This window comes from Phyllobates terribilis, unplaced genomic scaffold (assembly GCF_046119375.1).
Source record: "Phyllobates terribilis strain yellow unplaced genomic scaffold, ASM4611937v1 Scaffold_4__5_contigs__length_816908805, whole genome shotgun sequence".
Taxonomy (NCBI): domain Eukaryota; kingdom Metazoa; phylum Chordata; class Amphibia; order Anura; family Dendrobatidae; genus Phyllobates; species Phyllobates terribilis.
The window spans coordinates 405162015-405177872 of record NW_027362764.1 but is presented as its reverse complement, the minus strand read 5'-3'; the positions used below and the strand labels follow the sequence as shown (position 1 = coordinate 405177872).

The 15858-nt window shown below is 40.4% G+C and overlaps 1 protein-coding gene across 1 annotated transcript in view; it reads left to right on the top strand.

Moving 5' to 3' along the window:
• The window catches only part of NFX1 (nuclear transcription factor, X-box binding 1), a 96236-nt gene that overhangs the window by 24473 nt on the left and 55905 nt on the right, over window positions 1-15858 (top strand). Inside the window, exon 3 of the mRNA XM_073678597.1 lies at window positions 7333-7494. Within this exon, the coding sequence (XP_073534698.1) occupies window positions 7333-7494 (162 nt within the window). The remainder of the gene's footprint in view (window positions 1-7332; window positions 7495-15858) is intronic.

Genomic DNA, 15858 nt, shown 5'->3' with positions numbered 1-15858 from the left:
AGTGGACATGGGATTTCTAGAAATCCCATCCACTATGCTGTAACATCTGGCTGTTGTGGGTTTGACGCTGCATAAATATGCTGCAGCAAACCCACAGCATTTCCTGATCATGGGCACGTACCCAAACTCACCCTCAGCATGTCAATTTCTGTAGTGGAGACAATGGTCTGAGAATAAAGTTTATTTGAAATAAAACAGACACATTCTTTAATCATTTAAATTAACCAATATACTCACCCCAGGTCTGACGATAATCCGAGTGTTAAAGCGATGTCACACATTTCTTTTTTCAAATATCTTTATTTAGCTCCAAAAAGCATTCATTGCTGTACAAAAACGCATCAAATCGCGGCAAATCAGCGTTTTTGCTGCCAAGAGATGCAGAAACCCTGCATAAATTTCTGCAAATACTGAACGTGCACACATAGCCTAATATTTTTGGTATATTTGAGGGGTGCCGTTTTTAAAATGGTATCCGTTTTGGGGAGTTTCCAATATATAGGCCCCTCAAAGTCCATTGAAATCTGATTAGGTCTTTTAACCCTTTAACTCCTGAAGGTTGTTTGCACATTAATGACCAGGCCAATTTTTACAATTCTGACCACTGTCACTTTATAAAATGGCCCATTATGGTGAAAAAGATTAAAGGACTTTATTATAAATATTGCACAGGAAATGTGGGGAGGAGGGGAGCAAAAAGTACATACATATGCAATAAAAATGATTAAAAGCAGATACATAACATGTAAGATGCAGGTAAGACACCTCTCTGGGATCATACTAAGCCTCAGCTATAGATAGAATGAAAAAAGTGCCAACAGAGAGAAGGAGACATATTCGCATAATGAATAGTATACTATTATATCTATATATCAATGTCCCTCACATCATACATGGCCACCATCGGCCGTCATTACCTTAGTAGGGAGACAAAACCTGCATCAGCATGTGTTTACCCCGACGCATGTTTCGGCGCTTGTGCCTTTCTCAAGGGGACTGCTCTAGATGAACAGCTGATGCCTAAAATCTATTGGCGTGCAGAGCAACAGGGATGCGGCACCCCCTCCACCGGAAGTTGTACATTGTGTGTCATTATTTACCATGGTAGCAAGAAATGCTACCCAGTACATCACCGTGGCTACCCGGAAGTGACGCAAGGCGTCGTCGCCGTAACTAGGATACCCGACAGCGGCGGCCAAGCCACCCTGGGATGCCAAAAGAAGCCGGGCATGCAAGGATGGCGACACCCCTGCGTACTAGGTCACAAGGTAATGTATATGGGAATGTCGACATCCTCACGCCAGTCACTGGAACCCAATACATACAGCACATATAGATGTCTACCAAATACAAACAAGAGGGATCAGGAAATAGCCTATTAAAAGCATGGAAGATTCTAATATTGTATGTACGCTTAAGAAACTATATCACTCTAGAATGAAAACGGGACCAATGCTACATAAGTCACTGTAAATATACATACATATAGGATAGTGAACATTTTGCACAATATCGTTTATACATACAGTACAGACCAAAAGTTTGGACACACCTCATTTAAAGATTTTTCTGTATTTTCATGACTTTGAAAATTGTACATTCACACTGAAGGCATCAAAACTATGAATTAACACATGTGGAATTATATACCTAACAAAAAAGTGTGAAACAACTGAAAATATGTCTTATATTCTAGGTTCTTCAAAGTAGCCACCTTTTGCTTTGATGACTGCTTTGCACACTCTTGGCATTCTCTTGATGAGCTTCAAGAGGTAGTCACCGGAAATGCTCTTCCAACAATCTTGATGGAGTTCCCAGAGATGCTTAGCACTTGTTGGCCCTTTTGCCTTCACTCTGCAGTCCAGCTCACCCCAAACCATCTCGATTGGGTTCAGGTCTGGTGACTGTGGAGGCCAGGTCTGCGATCCAAGAGCAGAGGGGCTTCTGTCCCTCTTCTCGCTCGCTAAATGCAGCGATCCCAGCATTTGAAGGGTTAAAGTGCCGGGAGTGGTGCGAGAACCGCTCCTGGCACTAAGTGCTGGGTGTCAGCTGTCAGAATCAGCTGACACCGGGCGGCGATCGCGCATGCACAGGGACGTATAGCTACATCTTGCATCAGAAAGGGGTTAAAGAAACAGGTTTTTGCAAATTTGTTGAAAAAATTAGAAATTGCTGTTAAACTTTTAACCATTCTAACTTACTAACCAAATAAAATGATGTTTGAAAAATGATGCAGATGTAAAGTAGACACACGGGAAATGTCATTTATTAATTATTTTGTATAGCACGACTATCTGGTTTAAGGATATAAAGATTGATAGTTTGAAATTTGCATTTTTATTTTTTTTTTAATTTTCTGCAAAATTGCATTTGTTTGTGAAAATACGGCAAGTCATATCAAACAAATTTTACCACTATCGTGAAGTAAAAAAAAGTCTCAATCACTGGGATCTGTTGAAGTGTTCCAGAGTTATTACCTCATAAAGTGACACTGGTCAGATTTCTAAAATTTGGATCGGTTATTGTCAAAATTAGCTATGTCAATAAGGGGTTAAGGTTAGGACTTTGACTTGGCTATTCCAAAACAATCTTTATTTTTCTTTAAAGAAGCACTCCTCCCATCAAATATTATTATCCTCTAAATATATTAAAGTCATCATGTTATATAGCACTGTGTATTTACAATTGCTCATTTTGCCCTTCTACCCAGCTAATTCTTCTGTTATCCATTAGGTTTATGATTAGTGATGGGCGAACTCATCACTATTTGGGTTCAGCTAATATCACCGAACACCGAACAGTTTTTTTTAAAGCTCGAGTACCAGAACAGTACCCGAACCCTGAACACGAACCCCATTCATATGAATGTGGGACCCGAATTTGCCTGGTTCCTGCGCTGTCATTTGCGTGACAGCGCAGGAAACACAGGCTCTGATCGCGGTGCATTAGCGCGGTCCGAGCACTGTGACATCATGCTGACAGGTGTCAGCATGATGCCACAGCTGTGACAGTCACCTGGTTTCCCACGCTGTCACTTGCGTGACAGCGCAGGAAATACAGGCTCTGATTACGGTAATTGCATTACCGTGGTCAGAGTGCTGTGGCATCATGCTTACATGTGTCCGCATGATGGCACAGTAGTGACAGGTGACCCAGCGGTAAATAGCTTACCGTGGGTCATAGGCGCCAGCTGATGGTACTACTACCACCATCAGCCGACGCCTCCTGCAATAGGAAACAGGGGGCACAGGCACCGCTGGATGGGAGCAGTAGTCTCCCATCCACCGGCGTCTGTGCTCTGCTGAGTGTATGAGTGTAAACGTGACAGCGCTGGAAACACCCGAACAGTAACACAGACTTCCAGATGAAGTCCGTGTTCGGGGTCCGGGACCGAACAGTAGATGTTCTGTACAGACGCCGAACTTTACTGTTCGGGTTCGCCCAACACTATTTATGACCTCACGCAATTACAAAACCGACGAGCTGAATCCTTCTAAGCTCTATGTAGAAATAGGGAGTCTCTCTACTCTGCATGAGTTCTCCTTAGAACTACAATCCTATGTCACTGCACAGTCCCTGGACAGCCCAGCCGCACCTTCTCTTAAACTCCTCAACTGCTCTGCCCCACTTGCTTTGGCTCCGGAACAGTCTTCTCTTTAGTGCCTTTCACTGTGTCAGGCTCTAATCTCCTAAATTTACTTTGAGAAGAGAAGTATTTTACCATGGTTTAGCTCTATGTGGTTCAAACTAGTTATTAGGTCCAATAAGTACATCTGTATGTCAACCTGTAATTTTAATTCAAATTATAGTATTTTTGGAAGCATTTCCATACATTGTCATGTTTGATATTAAATATTTTAAAGAGAACCTGTCATCAGGGTTATGCATATTAAACTAAAAGTATGCCCATAATGACGCTGGTATACTGATTTAATACAGATCGTATTTTTCGGACTATAAGACGCACCTGGGTTTTAGAGGAGTAAAATAGAAAAAAAAATAAACTATTCTACTCTCCTTCCCTCCCTCCGCTCCAGCTCTGTGTCCGGTTCAGCTGCCGGAATATTCACTGCTCTGTTAACCACAGCAGTCAGCTACTGCCTCTGTGACCCACTCCTCCTCCGCTGCCACCCCCTCGCCCTCTTCGTCCACCGCAGGTACTTGCGGACTAAAAGACGCACCCCCCACTTTCCTGCAAAATTTTGGAGGAAAAAAGTGCGTCTTATTGTCAAAAAAATACGATACATTCAGTGAAGAATTCCGCAGCCTGGTTGTTTTAAAATCATCACTAGAAGTCTTGGTTTCCATGCATCGGTTTGAGACTGTGGGTAGGGTCATCGGCTCTGCTACCTTCCCTCCACTGCCTATGATGTCTTTATCCTCTTCCTTATTTAAATTTCGAGCCAGTGCCCTCCTAGGTGCGGGCGGCGCTTACGCAGATTGATCTCCTGGCAGTCTTCAGGAAAATTGTGCCGGCGCATGCGCAGCTTAAGATCTGGGCTCAATGACAAGCCAAGATTTCAATCTGCGCATGCGCTGCTACTGGCGTCATTTTACTGAAGCCCATCACAACTTCAATCTATGAGCGCCGCCCGTGACTGGGATGGCGCAGACGTGAAATTTAAATAAGGAAGAGTATAAAAACAAATCCGAAGACCCTACCCACTGTTCCACCCCAATGCATGGAGACAAAAACTTCTAGTGGTGATTTTAAAACATCCAGGCTGTGGATTTTTTCACTGAATGTATGAATTAAATCAGTATACCAGCACCATTATAGTATGCATAACAATGATGACTAGGTTCTCTTTAAATGTGTTTTGATCTTGTGGGTCAAAGTGTGTATTGATGTAATATATGCTAAAATGTTAGTACATATAATTCTTTCTCCTGACATGCAGCTGAGCTGTATGTGTTAGCATGGATTTAGCGAAGTACATACATGTCAATCACCGTGAACAACTTGGCTCTTCAAACTATGTTGTCTCTAAAACGCTGGAGCTTTTCAGAGATGGATGTACCTGGCTGCTATCGTGCAACCAGGCTGATTCATGCTGTCCTTGGTTTGGGCTGCATGAATCAATTGGCAGATTTCCTTTTAACTATTAGAACAACTTGTGTGTTTTGGGTCTTTGTGTTGCTGCATGACTCGCGTTCTTTGAGATTCAGCTCCTGGATAAGATGTCTTGACATTTTCCTTTGAAAATCTGCTATTTATAATTCCGAATTCATTGTTCTATCAATGATGTCAAGACTTCCTGACCCAGATGTTGCAAAGCAGGCTCAATCGATGATGCCACCACCTTGTTTCACAGATCATAGGAGGTTTTTATTCTGTAGTGCAGTTTTTCTTTTTTCTTCCTTTCTTTTCCTTTTTTCTTTTTCTTTTTTTTTCTTCAAAATGCTTCTCATTTAAACAAAAAAGCTCTATTTTTTTTTTTTTGTTTCATCTGTCCACAAAACGTTGTTCCAATAGCCTTCTAGCTTGTCCAGTTGATCTATACAAACTGCACATCTCAGCAATGTTCTATTTGAAGAGCAGTGGAATTCTCATTGCTGTCATGCCATGCATACCATTATTCTTCAATGTCCCTATGGTGGACTCTGGAACATCAATGTGAGAGTTCTTTAGTTGCTTGGAAGTTACCTTGAGTTCCTTTTGCGACCTTGGGGTCGGTCTACTTCTTGCTCTTGGAGTTATCTTTGTTGGTTGACCACTCCTATGGAGGGGAATAATGATCTTGAATTTCCTCCATTTGTACACAATCTGTCTGACTGTACATTGGTGGAGTCCAAACGCTTTAGAGATGGTTTTGTAACCTTTTCCAGCCTGATGAGCATCAACAACTCTTCTTCTGAGGTCTTTAGAAATCTCCTTTTTTATGCCATGATACACTTCTATAAATGTATTTGTGAAGATCAGACTTTGATAGATCTCTGTTCTTTAACCGCTTCTGGACTTCGCGTAGTCTTTAAAGGGGTTGTCAACTACTATTTAAAATGCCCCCTGATGTCACGTCAAGTCAGACGTGACGCGCCCACAGCCCAGCATCCAAGGCAGGGAGCGCCACTGGATCACACCTGACTTGACGAGATATCAGCTGAAGCAAGAGCCGGCTGCAGTCTGGGGTCACGTGATGTCTGTGAGCAGTCAGCGATAGCGCCGCTCACAGGCGATAAGCAGAACGCAAGGTAGTTAGAAAATATCTTCCCTCTACAGTTTAAATCCATTGGGGGCATTTTAAATAATAGTGGATAACTTCTTTAAATGTCTGCGCAATACTCTGTTATTCTTTCACTGACATTACAAAACGTCTGCATCTTAACCAGCTTTAGCTAGATCATGAAGCTCTTACCCTGCTTCCATTTGATCGCTGGGTCCTAGGAAACCCAGATAGCTCTGATATGCAGGCTGAAATTCTTTTAGCTGGTTCTAATATACCAGTCCCAGTTACAAAGGAATTTCTGAAAAAACTGTATATGTTAAAATGCCTCCTTTCAAGACCTTATGGTTGTCACAGTATATAAAATAAATAAAAATTACAAAAATGAAATGGAATAAAATCATTAAAAAAAGTCACTGGCAGTCCAAATCGCTGCTTGCATCTTGCCCTATCAAAAAAAATATGTCCAATATATAAAAGGAGGTCATGAAACAAGTATTTACTGCGTTGCATACTTTCTGCATGGGAATTTATAAGTGTCTGTTGCCACGTCACTTTTTTCGTCACAGGCATCTCTACATGTAATAAGTATATCAACAATAGCTTTTCATGTTTTATGATAAAGGTCCTTACATACATCTAATGTTATAAAATATATTTCTGATGAGATTAGGGCTCGATTCATTAGGACTAGTGTTTCGTACGCCAGTCTTAATGAGGGGCATACAGGAATAAAATGTGCCGAATTGATTAAGAGGCGCACATTATTAAATTAGGTGCATCTTATTTGTGGCGTATGCCTCGCCAGAAATGTTACTCCAGTTGGGAACTGGAGTAATATTTCTGGGGTAAGAAGCGTTGCCACTATAGATGAATTTGAGGGGTGGATGTAGTCACAAGTGGAAATCGGGTTGGTAGGCATCTGTCACTTATTTTTTCAACATGTTATGAAAGTCCATCTATCCTAAAGCTGATCATACAGAAATTCTAATAATCCAAGCCCATCTGAAATTTTCCATGACGGAAGACCGTGCCTAAATGAAACTAAGATGTTCTAATGTAATAGGCGTTTTATGATATTTTCTTCTCTACTTTTTTTAAGTCCTTTTTATCTACTGCTTGATAATCCATAGCATTCTTCTGTAATACTGGGTATTTCTCTTTACAGGGTCTCTGATTGAGCAGCTTACGGCAGAAAAATACGAGTGCATGGTCTGCTGTGAGGTGGTCCGCGTTATGGCTCCGGTGTGGAGCTGTCAGAGCTGCTACCATGTTTTCCACCTTAATTGCATCAAAAAATGGGCCAGGTCTCCTGCGTCACAAGCTGAAGGTCAGTATTATGTTGGGGTGTTTCTTTATCGTTTGTTTTTGTGTGGGTTTTTTTTGTGTTTTTTTGCAGATTTTTAGGCAGAACCACCAGTAAAGCTCTGTTCACACAGAGAAGTGTGGCAGGTAAAGTGTTGGCTTACCTCATTTTGCATAGAAAAGGGACATCTCCTGTATGTAAATATAAAGTATGTTCTGCCGCATACTTTGTTACACTACAGCTTACATACCAAACTCCGGCACGTGGGCCCGATCTGGCCCGCAGGGTGGTTTTATTTGGCCCGCGACACCAGAACTACCGTCCGTATATGGGGCCATTATCCTGTATGGAGGGCTATGTGGTGCCCATAATACTGTATGAAGGACTATGTGGCTGCAGACTTGTGAATTGTCACATCACGTGCGCTGTGAGGATTTTACGGTGTCTGGTGGGAAATGTGATCATGTGACCACAAGTATGTGATATGCACACACCCGACCACAATCCAACTACACGGTTTCCGGTCTCTCGCAGCACACTTGCATCCAGTCACACTGTGGCCAGGTGTGTGCATATCACATACTTGTGGTTACGTGACCGCCGATATTGGAGAATCCTCACAGCGCGAAGTGTAGTTTTAGACTGGACAACCACTTTAATGTCACTACCTATCCAAGAGATTATGAGCTGGTGCATGATTTTCTTCTTTTTTTGATGTGTTTCTTGTTTGATCTCTGGATGAAAAAAAATTGCTATTTCGAAAATCTGAATTTCTATACTTGAAAAATACGTAGTTATGCCATAAAATATAGTTAATAATAATTTTTATTTACAGTTGAAACCAGAAGTTTACATACACTATACAAAAAGACACATATGCATGTTTTTCTCAATACCTCACATGAAATCAGAATAAACCTTTCCCGTTTTAGGTGAATTAGGATTACGATAATGTTTAATATTTGCCAAATGCCAAAATAATGAGAGAGAGAGAGAATGTTTTAAGGCATTTTTATTACTTACTGCAAAGTCAAAAGTTTGCTTACATTAAGATTACTATGCCTTTAAACAATTTTGGACTGCCCATATGATGTCATGTGTTTGGAAGCTTTTTTGGTTACATCTGAGTTAATTAGAGACACACCCGTGGATGTATTTTAATGCTCACCTGAAACACACTGCTTCTTTGTGTAGCATCATGGGAACATCTAAATAAATCAGCCAAGATATCAGGAAGAGAATTGTGGACTTGCACAAGTCTGGCTCATCCTTGGGTACAATTTCAAGATACTTGAAGGTGCCTCATTCATCTGAAGAAATAATTATACACAAGTACAAACAAGATGGGAATGTCCAGCCATCATACCGCTCAGAAAGGTGATGGGTTCTGTGTCCCAGAAATAAGCGTGCTTTGGTCCGACATGTGCATATAAACCCAAGGACAAAAGCAAAACACCTTGTGAAGATGATGGCGGAAGTTGGTAAGATTGTGTCAATATCCACAGTGAAACGAGTACTGTATCAACATGGGCTGAAAGGCCACTCTGCCAGGAAGAAGCCATTACTCCAAAAGAAACATATAAAAAAGCCAGATTAATGTTTGCAATGCACACAGGAACACAGACCTTAATTTTTGGAGACATGTCCTGTGGTGTGATGAAACTAAAATGTAACTTTTTGGGCGTATTGACCATCGTTACATTTGGAGGAAAAAGGGAGGATTTTGGAAGCCTAAGAACACCATCCCAACTGTGAAACACGGGGGTGGCAGCATCAGGTTGCGGGGATGTTTTGTTGTAGGAGGGACTGGTGCACTTCACAAAATAGATGGCATCATGAGAAAAGAAGATTATGTGGCAATACTGAAGCAACATCTCAAGACATCAGCCAGGAAGTTAAAGCTTGGGCGGAAATGGGTCTTCCAAATGGACAATGACCCATACCATACTGCCAAAATGGTAACAACGTGGCTTAAGGATAACAAAGTCAATGTTTTGGAGTGGCCATCACAAAGCCCTGATCTCAATCCTATTGACAATTTATGGACTAAGCTGAAAAGGCAGGTGCGAGCAAGGCGACCTACAAACCTGGATCAGTTACAGCAGTTTTGTCAGGAGGAATGGGCCCAAATTCCAACCAACTATTGTGAGAAGCTTGTGGAAGGATATCCCAAACGTTTGACCCAAGTCATTCAGTTTAAGGGCGATGGTACCAAATACTAATGAAATGTATGTAAAGTTTTGACTTTGCAGTAAGCAATAAAAATGCCTTAAAACATTCGCTCTCTCTCTCTCTCTCTCTTTCTCTCTCTCTCTCTCTTTCTTTCTCTTTCTCATTCTCTCTTTCTCTTTCTCATTCTCTCTTTCTCTTTCTCATTCTCTCTTTCTCATTCTCATTATTCTGGCATTTGGCAAATATTAAAAATGATGGTAATCCTAATTGACCTAAAACGGGAAAGGTTTATTCTGATTTCATGTCAGATATTGAGAAAAACATGCATATGTGTCTTTTTATATAGTGTATGTAAACTTCTGGTTTCAACTGTATATAGCGCCAAGATATTCCTCAGCACTTTACAATTAAGCAGTGACATTTACAGATGATAAATTCAATACAAGGTCAGACAGTGTAAACATTTACATTAGGAGTGAGGTCCCTGCTCGCAAGCTTACAATCTACAAGGAAATTGGGGGAAAAAGTAGGTGAAAAATGCTTATTTCAGTTCTATCCATTATAATAAATAGGGATTTTCATATAAAGCTGCATGATCCGGTCATCAGCCAGTATTTTTAAGTGCAATTATCAAGTATCGAGTGCAGTTATCGTGTGCATGGAGGGTGTGGAGACAGATGAATAGAAGGGAGCAGATTCTGAATAATATTTAGCAGGGGGGGACAGGAGCAAGTTAGTTTAGTGAGTTGAGGTTGGTAGGCTTGTTAAGAGATGGGTTTGTAAAGCACGCTTGAAAACGTGGGGACTATGTATTAGTTGGATCATCTGGGGTAGTGCATTCCAGAAAACTGGCGCAGCACGAGAGAAGTCTTGGAGACGGAGGTGCGAGGTTCGGATTATGGAGGATGTTAGTTTTAGATCATTTGTAGAACAGAGGGCACATGTAGGGCGATAGAGATGAGGCAGGAGATATAAGGCGGTGCAGAACTATGGAGAGCTTTGTGGGTGAGAGCGATGAGTTTATATTGGACCCTGTGGCGAATGGGTAACTAGTTAATTATTATAGGAGCTGTCTCCACTCCCCAGCCTCTTGACATATGCTTAATACCATGCGCTCTTGCTTGTTTGGCATTTCAGGCCAGCAGCATGGTTAGATGGATGGCCCAAACTGTGCATGCTCCATAGGCAATGAATAGAATAGGTGCCGAGCATGCATACCTCCGCTCCATTCAGGATGGGGTGGCAGAGCCCTGTTCTCAGGGTTCCAGATTTTCGGTAGTCGAACCTCCAGCGATCAGAATGTTTAACTCTTAAACCACGTTCAGTATCGCAGCACGAAAACGATCGCAACATTTAGAGACCAGGCAGAGTGATCGGCGTCATCGTGAGTGGCCGATCATTGCCGTTGTCATCCAGTGTTGTCAGGATGACATCCGAGTCGCCGGAGCTAGCAAACTTGCTACACCATACTCAGAGCAAGTTTGCCTGTCAGTGCAGCTCTGACAGCTTTTAAAGCATAGCATTGCTATGCTTTATAAGTGATCAGCCTGCAAAATGTGAAATATTGAAAGATAAAGCTGTGCTCGACCGATAATATATTGGTGCTCAGGGAAAAAAAAGGAACCAAATATATAGTATAATCCCGGCACACATAAAAAGTGGAAAGACCAGAAGGTGATGATAAAGTAATATTCTTTTATTGATTAGATCCACAAAAACATCCGACGATCTTTTCAATCATAACATGATTTTCATCAGGGACAAGGATCTATATAGAAAATAATATAACATTTCAAAATTCATACATATACAATCATATAACCATGTATACAATAACGAGATGCTGCACGACTGGTGTGTTGAATTAGTGTATACGGTAATATATAAGACTATCTAAGTCAAAATCATCACAAGAACAGTGTATGCATATATACCTCAGGTCTCAGAGCCAGAGATGTGGGTTGTTCTATTGGGCCTCACTATTGGCTTTTTCTAAGCATATTTTGACCTGAGGTATATATGCATACACTGTTCTTGTGATGATTTTGACTTAGATAGTCTTAAATTAGTGTATACGGTAATATATAACACACCAGTCGTGCAGCATCTCGTTATTGTATACATGGTTATATGATTGTATATGTATGAATTTTTAAATGTTATATTATTTTCTATATAGATCCTTGTCCCTGATGAAAATCATGTTATGATTGAAACGATCGTCGGATGTTTTTGTGGATCTAATCAATAAAAGAATATTACTTTATCATCACCTTCTGGTCTTTCCACTTTTTTGTGTGCCGGGATTATACTATATATATGCAAAATGTGAAAGTCCCATAGTTGGACAAAGTAAAAAAAAAAAATGAAAAAAAATTGTAAAAATATTAAATTAAATAAAAAAAATTAAAATATATTGTTCCTATACATTTTTTATGAAAAAAAATAAACAAAAAAAGTACATGTTTGGTGTTGCCGAGTCCGAAATGACACGACCTATAAAACTGCCCCACTAGTTTACCCCTTTAGTGAACACCATTAAAAAATGAATAAAAAACGAGGCAAAAAAACAGTGTAATAAAACGCGATAAGACAAATGTAAATAAAAACGGTACTGCTGAAAACGTCACCTTATCCCGCAAAATACAAACCACCATACAACTCAATCTGCAGAAAAATAAAGTTATAGCTCTCAGAATAAAGCGATGCAAAAATATTTTTTTGTTTTACAAGTTTTTATTATGTAAAAGCACTAAAACATAAAAAAATTATATAAATATGGTATCGCTGTAATTGTACTGATCCGAAGAATAACGCTGCCTTAACAATTTTACCACATGCAGAACAGCATAAAAAAAGCCCTAAAAAACAATTCCTGAATTTCTGTTTTTTGTTCATTCTGCCTCCCAAAAATGAGAATATAAAGCGATCAAAAAATGTCACGTGCCCGAAATTGGTACCAATAAGAACGTCAAGTTGTTCAACAAAAAATAAGCCCTCACATGACTCTTTCCAACGAAATATGGAAAAATTATATCGCTCAAAATATGGCGCTGCAAAAACTAGTTTTTGCGAATAAAAGCGTATTTTAGTGTGTGACAACTGTCAAACATAAAAAAACAGATGTAAATCTGATATCGCTGTAATCGCACGCACCCGAAGAATAAAGTCATCTAATCACTTATACCGCATGAGGAACAGCGTAAAAAATAAATAAAACCAATTCTTCACCTGCTGTTGATTTGTTCATTCTGCCTCCCAAAGATCGCAGTATGTCTCGGCGCATATTTATCCTGCGCCATACGCTGAGCGCTTACACCGCGGTTTCCGTGTAAATCTCTGAAATACGTGATTTACACTGAACCCCAGTGGAAGATTCCCTATAATGAGGCCCCTTTCCCGTCCAGAGAAATAGAGCAAATTTTATGCTCCCAAATCCAAATGCCCCTCTCCCTTCTGAGCACCACAGTGTGCCTAAACCTCAGTTAGCATCCACATGTTTGGCATTTCTGTAGCAATGAGAGCTCGCCTAATTTACGGGTGCATGTCTCCGAAAGTACGTGCTGGTCACTACATCATACTGGTCACTACAACAGCAGTTTGCAATTTTCACCCAGTAACATCCACTGCTGCTTGTTTCTGGAAAACAACCATGGAGTCAAAATCGTCACTACACCTGTAGATAAGCTCCCAAAAGGGTATGATTTCCAAAATGGGGCCACTTGAGGTGGGATTTCTGCTCTTCTAGCCTTTGGGGCTCTGTATATGGAGTCTGCAAACCATTCTAGGAAAATCTGCACTCCAGGAGGCAAATAGCGCTCTGTCCCTCAGTTTCACCATATGGCTAAGCAGTACTGTACAGCCACATAGGGGGCATTTCTACATTCAGCAGAAATTGTGAGACAAATTTTGGTGCTATTTTTACCCATTTCCAAGTGTGAAAATGTAAAATCTCGGACTAAAACAATATTTTGGTGGTAAAAATGTAATTCTTTTTTTTTCTTCACTGCCCAATATTATAAAATTCTGTGACACACCTGTGATGTCAATATTATCACTGCACCCCTAGATAAATTCATTGAGAGGTATAGTTTGAAAAATGTGGTCTCTTATATGGGGGGGTTCTGCTGTTTTGGCTCCTCAGGGGCTATGCCTATGTGACTTGGCACCAGCAAAATCAACTCCAATATGGCGCTTATTCCCTTCTGAGCTTTGCAATGTGTGTCAAAAGTAACTTTTGACCACATATGGGGATATCTGCGCACTCAGGAGCAACTGCACAACAAATTTTGGGGTCCATTTTCTCCCGCTATCCTTGTGAAAATGAAAAAAAATTGGGCTACAACCACAGTTTAATGGGAAAAAATATATATTATTTTTTAATTTTCACAGATCACCATTGTGAAATTCTGTGAAGCACCTATGGGTTCAAGGTGCTTACCATACATCTAGATAAATTCCTTGAGGGGTCTAGTTTCCAAAATGGGGTCACTTGTGGGAGATTTCCAGTGTTTAGGCACATCAGGGGCTCTCCAAACGTGACATGACACCCACAGACCATTCCATCAAAGTCTGTGTTCCAAAACGTCACTCCTTCCTTTCTGAGCCCTGCCTTGCCCCCAAACAGTAGTTTTTCCCCACATGTGGGGTATCTGCATACTCAGTAGAAAATGTACAACAAATTGTATGGTGCAATGGTCTGACTTGTGGTGGGTTTCCACTGTTTAGGCAGGGGCTCTCCAAATGCGACATGGCGTCTGCTAATTATTCCAATAAAAAGTGAAAAAAAATAAAATTGGGTCGGAAGTAAAATTTTTGTGGAAAGAAGTTAAATGTTTATTTTTTTCATTCCATTAATTCTTGTGAAGCACCCAAAGGGTTAATAAACTTCTTGATTGTGGTTTTGAGCACCTTGAAGGGTGACACTCAGTCACTTCAAATGTGATGCGGTCCTTAAGAAGCAAAAAAAAAAAAAAAAAATGTTTTTGTAAATTTTGTTTGAGAAATGAGAAATCGCTGGTCAACTTTTAACCCTTCTAACTTCCTAACAAAAAAAAAAATATGTTTCAAAAATTGTGCTGATGTAAAGTAGACATGTGGGAAATGTTATTCATTAACTATTTTGTGTGACATGACTGATTTAAGGGCATAAGAATTAAGATTGAAAATTTCAAAATTTTCACTAAATTTACATTTTTTTCGACAAACGCAAGTCATATTGAAGAAATTTTACCACTGTCATTAAGTACAATATGTCACGAAAACAACAGTCTCAGAATCAGGGGGATTGCCAGAGTTATTACCTCATCAAGTGACAGTGGTCAGAACTGTAAAATTTGGCCTGGTCATGAAGGTGCAAACAGGCTTTGGGGGTTAAGGGGCCCATATATTAAAAACTATCCTAACTAAGTGATCCAGTTGTAACTCTTGTTTTTTTCTATAACCCAGCATGTGTTTACAAAGTGACGCATTACCCAGATTTTGCAGTTTTTAGAAATATTCCATTTATTACACTAACGTGCTGCTATGGGCATCAGAAATGAAGGTGCTCATTTTGCATAAGGCATCATATCAGGCATCATATCAGGCTTTTAAATGGCTAATTCTGGACATTTTAACACCTCAGAAAATCCATCAAGAGGTTTGATAAGTATTTTATCTTTACAGTTCATCTTTTATGCAGTCACGGTTAATAATGCCATATCCACGTGCGACAGTCTGCGTTCATAGCTATATTTGCAGACTGTCACACCTGACTAAATCAAGGATGAAGTTTTAACCCCATACACCTTCACCATATGGATACACTATCACTGCTCCCTGGTCAAGGGCTCGTGTGCAATGGAAGATGAGATGAGAATTTCCAGGAACTGTGACAGAAACAGCTGCTAGATTGATGAGCTGTATCCATTTCTTCCCTATGTGCAGAATTAGCTTTCACCCATAGAAAATTATTTTTTTTTCCTATAAAATATAACTTTAGCGCAAATTATTTAAAAGGCGACCTGTCATTATATTCATTCTGCCTGAACCACGGGCTTTGGCAGGAATCGGCACTGGTTGCACGAATGCAGCCATGTTTTACCCTGAAACGCTGCGGTATTTCAGAGGACACATCATTTGAAAAGCTGGTCGGGACTATAGGGAGAGATCTCACTAGCCCGATGACGTTCTTCTCCGGCTTATCCCTGCCCTGCTCCTGTTGATTGACCGGTC